The sequence below is a fragment of the Pinus tabuliformis genome, chromosome 2_2 (genome assembly GCF_031772625.1).
Source record: "Pinus tabuliformis cultivar Carrire ecotype Pingquan chromosome 2_2, CPIR1, whole genome shotgun sequence".
In the NCBI taxonomy this organism is placed as follows: domain Eukaryota; kingdom Viridiplantae; phylum Streptophyta; class Pinopsida; order Pinales; family Pinaceae; genus Pinus; species Pinus tabuliformis.
In genome coordinates this window covers 252,676,148-252,687,857 of record NC_142300.1, presented here as the reverse complement: position 1 = coordinate 252,687,857, position 11,710 = coordinate 252,676,148, and the positions used below count along the sequence as shown (strand labels likewise).

General features: G+C 34.9%; 1 protein-coding gene across 1 annotated transcript; it reads right to left on the bottom strand.

The window, feature by feature from the left end:
* Window positions 1–1,265: 1,265 nt before the first annotated feature.
* Window positions 1,266–2,803, bottom strand: LOC149192242 (uncharacterized). Its single transcript, XM_089406344.1, has 2 exons — window positions 2,381–2,803; window positions 1,266–2,283 (listed from the first exon to the last, which is right to left on the bottom strand). The coding sequence occupies exons 1-2, from the start codon at window positions 2,557–2,559 to the stop codon at window positions 1,911–1,913; spliced, it is 552 nt and encodes a 183-aa protein (XP_089262470.1). The 5' UTR covers window positions 2,560–2,803; the 3' UTR covers window positions 1,266–1,910.
* Window positions 2,804–11,710: the final 8,907 nt, after the last annotated feature.

Genomic DNA, 11,710 nt, shown 5'->3' with positions numbered 1-11,710 from the left:
TTATTGATAACATATGTTCGTTATTTTTCTTTGGCCGCACAAAACTGAAACTAGCCTAGATCCATTTTAATCCAGATCTATCAGGTCTCGAGAGGGATCAAATCTCTCGACATGCAAACGTTTCCTGAAGTTTTGCACTGGAAAAAGAGGTTTGCACTTGTTTCCTGAAGTTTTTCACTCGAAAAAGAGGTTTGCACCTCAAGGGATTTGATCTCGCTCGAGGCTTGATAGATCTTGAGTTAAGATGAATCTAGGGTGCTTATTTTTATATTGTGGAAAAGAAAGCTAGAATAACATGTTTACATCAACCATTATATAAAATCACTCTCTTGTGATTAGTTTAAAAATATGAGAATTATGATATATTAAAATTTACATATGGTTATAAACTACATCATTGCACTATTAAATATAGTGCTTATAAAAATATTATTATAATAAAAGCAGTGTTATCTATATATATATATAATTTTAAATGTATTGATATATTAATAGGTAGGTTAGACTTTCAAAATTTTTAATTTAATTATTAATAATTATTAAATGAATAATAAAGATTTAACTTTAATAAAAAAATAAAAACATTTTTAATAGTATATACAAGTCAAGGTTGAAATTTATTTTCAAAATAGTTATGCAGTTTTTTTGTTCTTTTAATTAAATTCATTAATTTAAAAAATATATATGAAAAAATGTAAGATGAAATGATTTATAGTTTTTTGGACATGTAATATTGGTAAGCCATGATGTTGATTCATAATATTATAAAAAGAACTTATTTACAAATTAAAATTGTCTTTAATAAAATAAAGTAAATAACCCCACACATATAATATTTATATTAACTATTTAATGATTAATATTAATACCAATAATTACTTTAAATAAAATTATAATTTTGCAAATTACTCCTCTGTTAGTTTTGATTATCATCATCGAAAAATAGTTTTACTTCTCTATAGCAAAAATCAGTTAAAATTACACAAATTGTTTTACTACTTCATATTCATAGCAAAAATTAAAAATAGTTTTACTTGTTCTTACTGAAATAAATGAGAAAGAAAAGATTAATTAGGATTATACATAGGAAAAATAAAAAATAGTTTTACTTGTTCTTACTGAAATAAATGAGAAAGAAAAAGATTAATTAGAATTATACATTGAGAGACAACTCTGATATGGAAAAGAAAGCAATGATCGGTGAGATGAATACCACTTACATCATCATAGAGACGGGGAATTAACATTCTTGCATGTTTCACATCGAAACAGCCCGTCGCAAACCTATCAGAAAAAGCCTGATGCAATTTCCATATTGTCTGACCCCATAGTTATCATCTTTGTTTACTCCTATTTTGTATGACGGAAACCAAACGATTACAGATTTCTGAGGCGGGATCAAGACAGCTACAGAAAACGCAAACTCTCACATTTTTTGTATATATCCTTCTTGTTCTAAATGGCTCTTGGAGGGATTTTATACCTCCGGGCGTACGTTTCAGCAGGGTAATTATGACAATAGGGTTTTCCAAACTATTTATACCTGTTTAATCTCGGCCTACTCTTCAAACAACCAAAACTTGAACACCTGTGTAATGCGACTCGTTCCAATAAAAAATAACGTGTAATGCTTCTCCATAGTTTTCATCACCCTTTCACGATGCAGAGTAGATTAACTCTTTCTGGGCAAAAATAGGACTGACAGTTTGTCTTTGAATGGATTTTGTTAGACGGAAACAAATGGGAATGAAAATTTTATAATCATATACCGCAATGGCATTACTTTCGTTGGTGAAATGGAGTATTTACATATGTATGCCTGAAAAAAAGGTGCTATTTACAGAAAATGGAAGCTTGACAGAACCATCTATGAACTATGTACTCTATCCCTTACGCGCCCCAAAGAAAAATCAGCATAGCACGTCGGAGAGAAGCTTGTACCGACGACCCAGTCCACTTTTGGTAGGGTTACTCCGAGGAGGATCAGTAACAGGCAAGCTTTCGCAACTTTTGGCAGACAAGTTGCAGCCCTGTATGAGACTCGACGCCTGGTTCCGCTTGCTCCCTTCGAATTTGACAGGGACTTTAAGGATGGGCATCGCATTAATCTTCTTGGGCTTCTCAATGGTAGCTACCACCTTGATCTTCCTACTTTCCTGTTCGCGCAATCGAACTTTCCTTTTGTGGTTCTGAATTTTCTGCTTTTCCTCCAAGTCGAGGCACCAATCACATACATTTAGGCCGTTTAGTGCCAATTGATCGCAATACAACATGCTGCAATATCTGCAAGATTTCCTCCACAATGCACATATCAGAACCGAAATAACTAATTTGATGCCCAAAAAAACACAGAACAATAAAAGCAAGAACAGAGTCTCACATATGCTGAAATCGGTGTTGGCATCCGTGGCATCTGAACAAACTTTCCTGAAATCCAACGTCGCCACACATGCAGCATTCTCTTCCTTTCCCTTTCATAGTATTCTCTCTGGAGCTGTAATTTAGGGCTTTACTTGGTCCCTGATCCATACCACTCAATTCCGAGCGATTTTTTTCCATGGACGCGTGCAGCTTTTGCCTAATTTTCTACCAGAATCCTGAATCCTTTCAGTCATAATATGTTTGCTGAGGCTCTCTGTATATTCAATATCAAATCATAAGTTCGGATTTCCTTGGACAGTTCGTGGGTGGATTGACACTCCCAAAACACACCGGGCCTCTGAAAATTCATAAGACTATATGCAGTTGAATACAAAATACATCTGGGAATCAAATCAAACAACGGCCACCGGTCCTTCCTTAAACCAATATAGATTCGTGGTGAGCAGTCACCTACAGGTGAGTGTTAATTATATACCGTTCTGGATAAGTTCAATGGAGAAACCGTCCATGTAACTTCTTCCTGTTGCTGCACAATGCCGGGTGGGACCTCTCATTGTCTCAATCGAATCAAGTTGAGAATCGTACAATACACTACAAGCCGATTGCCAACAAGACACAGTCAGTAAATGATATAATACGAAAGCTGAGGAAACATTGGATTCGTCCACTTTTGACATGTGAACGCTTTAATTGGGAAGGGGATTAAATTAATTGGAAAATAGATGTGAATCAACTTTGACGCTGCCACGCTTCACTCGGGGATTCCAAATGCTTTATCATTCCAGCTTGCTTGCAATGCTACATACGTCACGGAAGTCGTGAAATTGTGCCAAGATGAAGCGTGACGTCAAAAGTGGTGACATTAACTTGTAGTTGTCTTAATGAAGAAGTGGCGCAAGGGCTGATGTTTGAGTAGTTTCGCTCCGGCTTCTTCAAGGAAAGGAAAAACAAAATTGCGTGTTCCAAGTTCCAACCATGTCTCCCAGGGTTATTAATGTTGTTTTCGAAATCAAGCGTGGATATAAAGGTGCAACCTGCCGGAGGTTGCCTTGAAAGGGCGAGAATATTCGACGTTGACGCACACGGTTTCTTCTGAATAACGACTACGACAACCAATCACCGTCTCTCGGCATTTGCGATTCCCAGTGATGTGCATTTGAGAGGTATGCTAATGCATGTACACCATTGGAAAAGAGACAATTGGAATTTGGCCATTCATACAGCCCCTTTCTCCTACTCTCGAATTTAGAAGAAATTAGGGCAGAATTCAGAGATTCATTTTCCCATATGAATTTTGTTTTTGGTTTTTCCTCAATTTTAAAATTAAAGAAAGAGTGGTTGTTTATCAAGTTCACAATTTTAGTTGAAAAATCAATATTCTTACTAATTGGGTTATTTTTTAATTTAATTTAATTTATAGAGATATTTAAATGGTTTTTTAATAATAGAAATATATTTAACACCCTAGAAAATTTTAAAACACTCAAAATCTGGAAACTTAATAATTATACCATAATTTTTTTAGTAGATTTTAATCAAAATCTTACTCTAATTTTTACTAATTTTCCAACAAAATTGTAACCTAATTAAACTACTCTAAATTTAGTTGATTTTAAAATATCTAAACAATAAGACTTTCCTTTTTAAAATTATTGAAATTTATGTGATTTTTATAGGGCAGAAACGAGGATAATTGAGTGCTTCCGAGAAAACTCCTACGTACCTGGTACAATCTCTCTATTCATTTATAGACAAAAAAACACACAAAAGACAAGTGCAATAGGAGATTAGGAGTCTTTCCTGATTAATCCTTTTTTTGGAATTATTAAAACTTGTGTGATTTTCAAAGTGTAGAAATGAGGCTATTTGAGTGCTTCAGAGAAGACTCCTGTATACCTTGTAAAATTTCTCTTCTCATTTATACACACCAAGAGACAAGTGCGGATAAGAAATTAGGAGTCTTTGTCGCTTAATCCAATCAAAATCTGATTACATTTATAGTTTTATGTAAAATTATGGTTTAAATAAATTGCAAGATAATTTTAAAATTTTAAAGTTATAAATGAATTTTAAGTTTTATGTAAAATTATGGTTTTAATAAATTGTAAATTATAATTTTAAATGAACTTTAGGGTTTTTGAAATAATTTAAATATTCAAATTGTAATTCAATGATATAAATTAATATTTTAATATGTCTCAGCCAACTATATTAAAAGGCAATTTGAATTTTATGTATTAAATGTTAATCAGAAAAGGAATATTATTTCATGGATAATGGATTTTGTATTTTTAATATTTTATAAGGTAATAAGTTTTATTTAAATATTTGTAAGTAAAATAATTTTGGATCACTTTGACTATGATTTATTTAGGAAGAAATAAGGAGTTTTCTGTATAAAATTGTGTAGAAATATTCATAAAATCTGTAGTGAAGTTATAAAGTTTACTTAGTGCACTACCTCCAATTGATATTGTATTGTTGGGTCTTAGTAAGTTCAATTTAATAAAAATATATCTAAAATTGAAAACAATTTTAATGTAACATTAACTATATTTGACCAAAAAGTCAATACTTTCTCTATTATAAAAATAATAGAAGATGTGAAATGAACTTAAAAAGATATATATTTCGGTATTCAAACCTTTTAACCTAAACCATACTCATGTATCGATATATTCTTTTGCGTAATCAATTGGCATTTTGTCATCGTACATCCACTCTCGACATTGTAGAGGTTATTGTTACATTCAAGGGACTTTTGGATTTTACAAGTGAACTCAGTTCTAAACACTCTTGGGCTCATTTTGTAAAAAAAATTGGATCAAATTCTAAAATCTTCCTACTCCATGTTTATGCCAAATGCAAGGCGTTGAATTTCATTAAGCATAGATTGGTTGGCCAATTTACTAGCGTCTAGCTCTCTCCTCATTAGATTGAACCATAGGTAAATATAAACTAGAGACCCCTAATCAAAGGTGTAGTGAATCACTTGTTGTGTGGAAGAGGATGTTATGCTTTTCTTCTTGAACATAAAGAGGACAAAAACTTAATATTTTGGAGCGACTTATGCTTTTACGACATAATAGGCATGTATCTCAATCAATGGAGTCATAATTTTGATCTCATAGTTGATGCTAGTTTATCCATCCTTGTTTGGATTCACCTTCCTCATTTGCCTCTTCATTTCTAAGGGGATGATGTCTTAAAAATAATTGGAGATACTATAGGAAAAAACATTTATAAATCAAAACCAAAACCCCTAATGGTTGCTTGTGACGAATCTGTGTGGAGGTAGACCTCGAGAAAGGAATTCTAGAATTAGTTGTTAAAACGTTGTACTATTTGCATGTAATGAAAGTCGATTAGAGTTCATTTAGTCAATGGTTTGGTCAGGAAATACCACTAGGAATGAACCTCAACAAGCCTTGTTGGTACAATCGACTAGGGACAATGAGTCGGCAGTCAAGTTGAAAGATCAATTACCTCAATCAAAGTCGAAGGGAAATTAAAGAACTGAAAAAAGTTGAAAATTGAATGGACTAGTATAAAGGATCACATTCAAGTGTATGTGCATATTCGACTTTAAGGTATTTTGAAAGGATTCAAATATTATGCATATATATAGTATTATAAGTGACTATTCACATTTGGAAAGATACACATATAGAATGTAGGTGAATATTCAATAAAAAAATATAATATATTGTTAAAATTGGTAAAAAAAATTGTGTGTATTGTCCATTTTATCATGTATATGTGAAAAACAGATGAATTTTTAACCAAATGAATGAATAATTTAAAGAAAATCTCCAAAAAATATCCAATTAACAAAATTTCACCCCTAAAAATTTTCTTGGTTGAGTTAGACTAGTAGTTGATTTGTGGTCGAAACGAAATCGACTATAATCGAAGCTCATAAAAAAATCGTTAGAAATCCTAAGATTCCCATGATCTCAAACAATAAGTTTTGGCCACTTGTATTGAATCAAGATGTTTTGAATTATGGTTTTTTGTGGCTATAAATAAAGCATGATTATTGGAAGGAATGTTAAGGTCTAAAATCGACATATTAAGAAAAATAATAAAATAATAGTTAAAATAATAAACAAATAAATTATGTGTTTGGAAAGGAAAAAAAAAAAAACTATATTTTCAGGTTGTCTCCTTATAGGCTTACTCAAAAGTGAAGTGTAGATACCCATTGTATACATAATTAAATTCTATTTCCACAAAGGATTTGGATAAAATTAAAAGAAAAACAAAGAGTACAATCCAACTTTGTTTTGCAGATTTGGTTTTCATGAATGTCTTGGGGGAACTTAGGCACTACTAAGAGATAGTGGGATAAGTTGGGAAACTTATAACAATCAAAATCATTGGTAAATAAGTTATTTTTTCAAAAGAAACTTTATATTTTGAGAATGAGAAAGCGTGATTTGGTCACAAAAAATCTTCATAGATTTAATATTATGATCAATCAATTATTTATTGTGCATATCTCTATTGGGAAAGAAGAAAAATGTATGTTTTTGTTGAGTTCTTTGCTAGAGTCATGGGATAGCCTAATTTTGGCTATCATTAGTAATACTACCACACTAACTCTTGATGATGTGGAGAAATCCCTATTATCAAAGCAGATGAAAGGAAGGAAAATGAATGAATGGACTAAATATGATTTATCAATATGAGGTTGATTGGTAGACAAAGGTAAACTTAAATTTTCCAAAGGAATATCTAGATCAAAAGGAAGATGTAAGTCTCCAACTAGGTTAATAAGAAGATATAGGAATGTGGTAAAGTAGGGCAATATAAAATATATCAAAATTCAAATATTCTTATGTAATGTAAGGGATCCAATGAGTATTCAACCAAAGGGAGAAATTCTTTAGATGGAGCAAGAAATGTGTATATAAAGTAATAAAGTAAAAAGTTAAATCACGAGGCAATATTGATTAATGAAGCGTATCACTATCATGTGACACACATTGGGAGTCATTCCACAAGTATAATGAATATGATAGAGGGGATGTCAACCTAGTTCTTCACAGTGTTGGAAATCAATCAACTAAGGGGGTCTCCCTAGTATGAAGTGATCTAGGTGGCTCCAGAGACATACAGGACAAAGAGGGCTTATAAACGTTTGAAAATAAAAGTGTTCAGAATGACTTCGAATGAGGACCAGAGCATAGATCTTGTCGTCCTAATTGCAAAGGTGTGAACAGTTCGTCAATCTGAGCTCGTATGAGGGAGAACGAGCCAGTCAAAGTTTTGGTCAAAGTTGGGCTATGGGCTAGGTTTAAATGCCCTACAATTTGACCGACCCTGAGGCATGAAGCCTAGCTCCCGAAATCGGTTGAAATTGTGGCTTCGTCAATTTTCCCAATATCCCTTATGTGCTAAATAATTGAAAAATATACCTTATTTTTAAATAAAAATTAATAAAAAAATATTATGGTGGTAGGCCACCACCCTCACCACCCTCAAAAAATAGCCAAATAACAAAAATCAAAATTTTTTGGCCGACAGGCCATCACCCTTGCCAGCCCTCCCACAACCTTAGACCATAAAAATATATTGTTATGGTTTCGAGCCTCCAACCATCATCACCCAACCTAAATTAATTCACATTGTTATGGGGTGGGAAAGCCACCTTCGGTGGACCCAACCCACGCCTTGAAACCTCTTACAACGTGCCATAAAATAGTGAGTTCGGGACCGACGGGGGTCAAACCCGCCCGGCCCACACTGGGCGGCCCCCGAGTGGGTGGCCTCATAAACAGTACTACCACCATAAGCCAACCAATAAAACAAAAAAACGAACCAAATTTAATGTGCCCAACAAACCTTCATTAACACGCCATAACAAAATACATGCATGTCTAATTCAAGAGGGTCAGGATTTGATCCCCCGACCTCTCTCCAACCAAGTGCTAAACTTGCCAACGTGCCAACAACCCTTTTGTTGACAAATCTGCCCAAAAATTTATATAATCCTTCATTTTTCAGTGCACCTGGGGTAGATGAAGGAGGAACCATGAGCGGGCATGGATTTTGAGACAGAGGAGGTAGAATATTATTTGATGCCCAAAGATTCTTAGGGAGGTAAAAATTATTTTTGTCAGAACATAGTCAAGTTTACAGTCATTTTTCATTGTTTTCCGCAGGGATCGCAATGGCGAGTTTAGATTCACCTTTTGAGTTGCAGGTTTCCAGTGCCCCCCATGGAGTAGAATATTTGAGGAATCTAGGGGGAATCTAAAAGATTCCTTGAACCCTAGATTCTCAATTTCTCAGAATTCAAAAATTGGACAGTCGATTTTGCACTATTTGACGTCACAAATCTGACTGTGCATTCATATTTTCCATTTTCTCATTTCATTTTTCATCAAATTTTCTAAGTGGAGTGCAGGTGTTAGCATTCATGTGCGAGTGACCATTTCCATGCGATTGATGTCGTGAGATCGATGCCATGAACAACTTCAGTAGTTTGACATCCACTTCATCAAATGACCCCTAGATGTGAGGTATATGTAGTGTGTTCATGTACTTCTTTTGTTATGCATTGTGTTGCATAGGTCCTTGTTTGATGCTTGATGTGGGATCTTGTTTCTTACTCGTTTTCATGGTTCCTTCTTGATGTAATGCGGAATCATATGTGTGTTGTATTTGCTGTCATGATTCATCATGTTGTGTTTTGAGATCCCTTTGTTGTATGTTGATGGGATACTCATGTGTCACCATGCATGTTTGTTTTGAGATCCCTTTTATTCCATGTTGGCGAGATGCTCATCATGCATGAGTTTGTATCATACTAATAGAAGTCTTTTGACTGAGAGTTCCTGTAGAGGAACATCTTTTGGTGGCACTCCTGCATGAGGAAATTTTCTTTATATGATAATGACATCACCTCTATGTACATCATCACTATTGACAACACTTAACGCAGCGGCCTACACCATCTTGACACTCGAGCCCAAAGACGTAGTCCCTCTTGGACGAACTCAATTATCAACGGCTTATATTTTTATGTTGCTGATGATTGTCATGTTCCTCTTCTTTACAACATGCAAATGTATTCATTTATGTTCTTTTAAAAATGCAATTTAACACATCACGAAAGTAAAAGGTCTTGTAAGGGTCCTTCGCCACACCCAGACTTGGATGAAGTGGTATCAGAGTGATCTTTGCATGGATGTGAATTGCAAGTGTGAAGAATGGAACGTGCAGCGATAGAGGATAAAAAGTGATGTATGTGACCATGCTCAAAATTTCCAAAAGGGTGGAAATAATGTATGAAACTCTACAGAAAGAGACAAAGGAAAATGAGTGACTGCAACTTCAGTTGCAAGCCACCGAAGAGGCCCTAGAAGAATTGAAGCACAACAACCAAAGTATTCAAACAGATAACACTGAATTGAAGATGCTTTTACATGAAGAGAAAGATAAAAAATAAAGTTTGCTACGAAAACTGCAAGCAAAGCATGAGGCCTTGGAAAAGCTGCAGCGTGACCCATGTGAGGTAAAAAGTAGCTCTTCGAATTCATGTATGTTTCGTGATGATGATTTCATTGTTTCTGAAAATCATGCCACAAGAATTGGCTCCAAACTGTTGAAGGGAACAGGGTATGAAGGAAAAGACTTAGGCATTAATGGCCAAGGCATTGTAAACCCCATCAAAGTAGAGGAATTACCGTGTTGAATAGGACTTGGGTATGTCAGAAAGGAATTTGGGGAATGCGTCACGATAGTTAGCGAACCACCAACAACAGATGATGGGCATCCCTCATCAGTTATTTCCAAATTGACAGAAGAGGTAAAAGATGTTGATTTCCTTTCGATTTCATCTTCACATAGTATGATTTTTGTTGGAGATTTGGAGATCCCAATTACAGGGACTGACATGGGGCTCCTTATAAGGACGAGGCACGAGGAAGAAAAAGAACTTGGTGTTAATAACCAAGACATAACTCAACCATCGGAGGTTGTGCAGAGACCTCAATTTATAGGCTCGAGATAAACCAAAGGAGAATGCACAAAGATGTCATATTATTCCATGACATCGTCAAAATCGTCGAGTAAAGAGAATGATGGGAACCCATCCCATCATCCAATGGAAGTTTGCATGGCAAGGAAAGAGCTGAGGCTAGCTCTCATTGCCATAATGACATTAGAAACAACATGGAAAGGTATAACCACTCACGAGATTAAAATTTTCATTTCAATTATGATCATGTTGTTAATGATGAACAAAGAACATGGCATCGAAAAACATGCACCTTTTGTGGATTACATAACCATATTTTTTCTAAGTGTTGGAAAAGAATGGCAACACACAAAAGGATGAGGCATGAAAGACCCTATCAACAGTAGGTTAAACAAATCTAGAGGAAGAAGATGTATTGTAGTCATTGCGATAGAAACAGCCATTAAAGAGCCACTTGTTGGAGGCTCCATCTAGAGCAATGCCTTAGAGACAAAGTGTCGGTGCATGAAACAGGTGAAGTAGTTATTCGACAAGCCAAATCGCCACAAGGAGGTGACCCATTCACCTTGATAAGTGAAAAACGGTTCCTAGAAATGTTAGCATTTCATGGTCTTCTTTTGTAAATCATTTGTTGCATTTTAAAATGTAAAAGTGATGACGTGTTTTCCATCACTTGTTCAACAACAATGATGTCTAGTCTTATTTTGTGTTGCATGACAAACTGTGAAAGTGATGTTATGTTTCAATCACTTGTCAAAGCAAATAGTGTTTGGCCTAATCTTTGTAAATAATTTGTTGTAGTGATGATGAGTTTTTCTTCACTTGTCGAAGAAACAATGATATGTTGGCCTTGTTTTCGTAGCTGGGGTATTGCATTCATCTTGATGTAAACTTGATCGCCGAGTATGTTTTATAAACTTGTGGCAAGTTTGGAATGCGTGGATCATTAGTTCGTCATGAAAGTTAAGCATGTAATTTGCCGAACAATGTACTACAGGTTACAAGGTTACAGGTGTTGGCTCATTGCTTAAATCTCAGAAATACAAAGGTGAAGGAGAGGGAAGTGAGACCTTTTAGGATGCTTGTGATGTAGACAGGGTACAGAGAAGTTGCAAATCATTTTTCATGCTTTTGGAGGACCAAAAGCTCATCACTAGGGAGGATTGATCTAGGTGGCTCTAGAGACACACAGGACAAAGAGGGCTTATGAACGCTCTAAAATCAAAGTGTTCAGAATGACTTCGACCTAGGACCAGAGTGTAGATCTCATCGTCCTGATCATAGAGCTGTGAACAATTCGTTAATCTGAGCTCGTATGAGGGAGAACGAGCCAACCAAAGC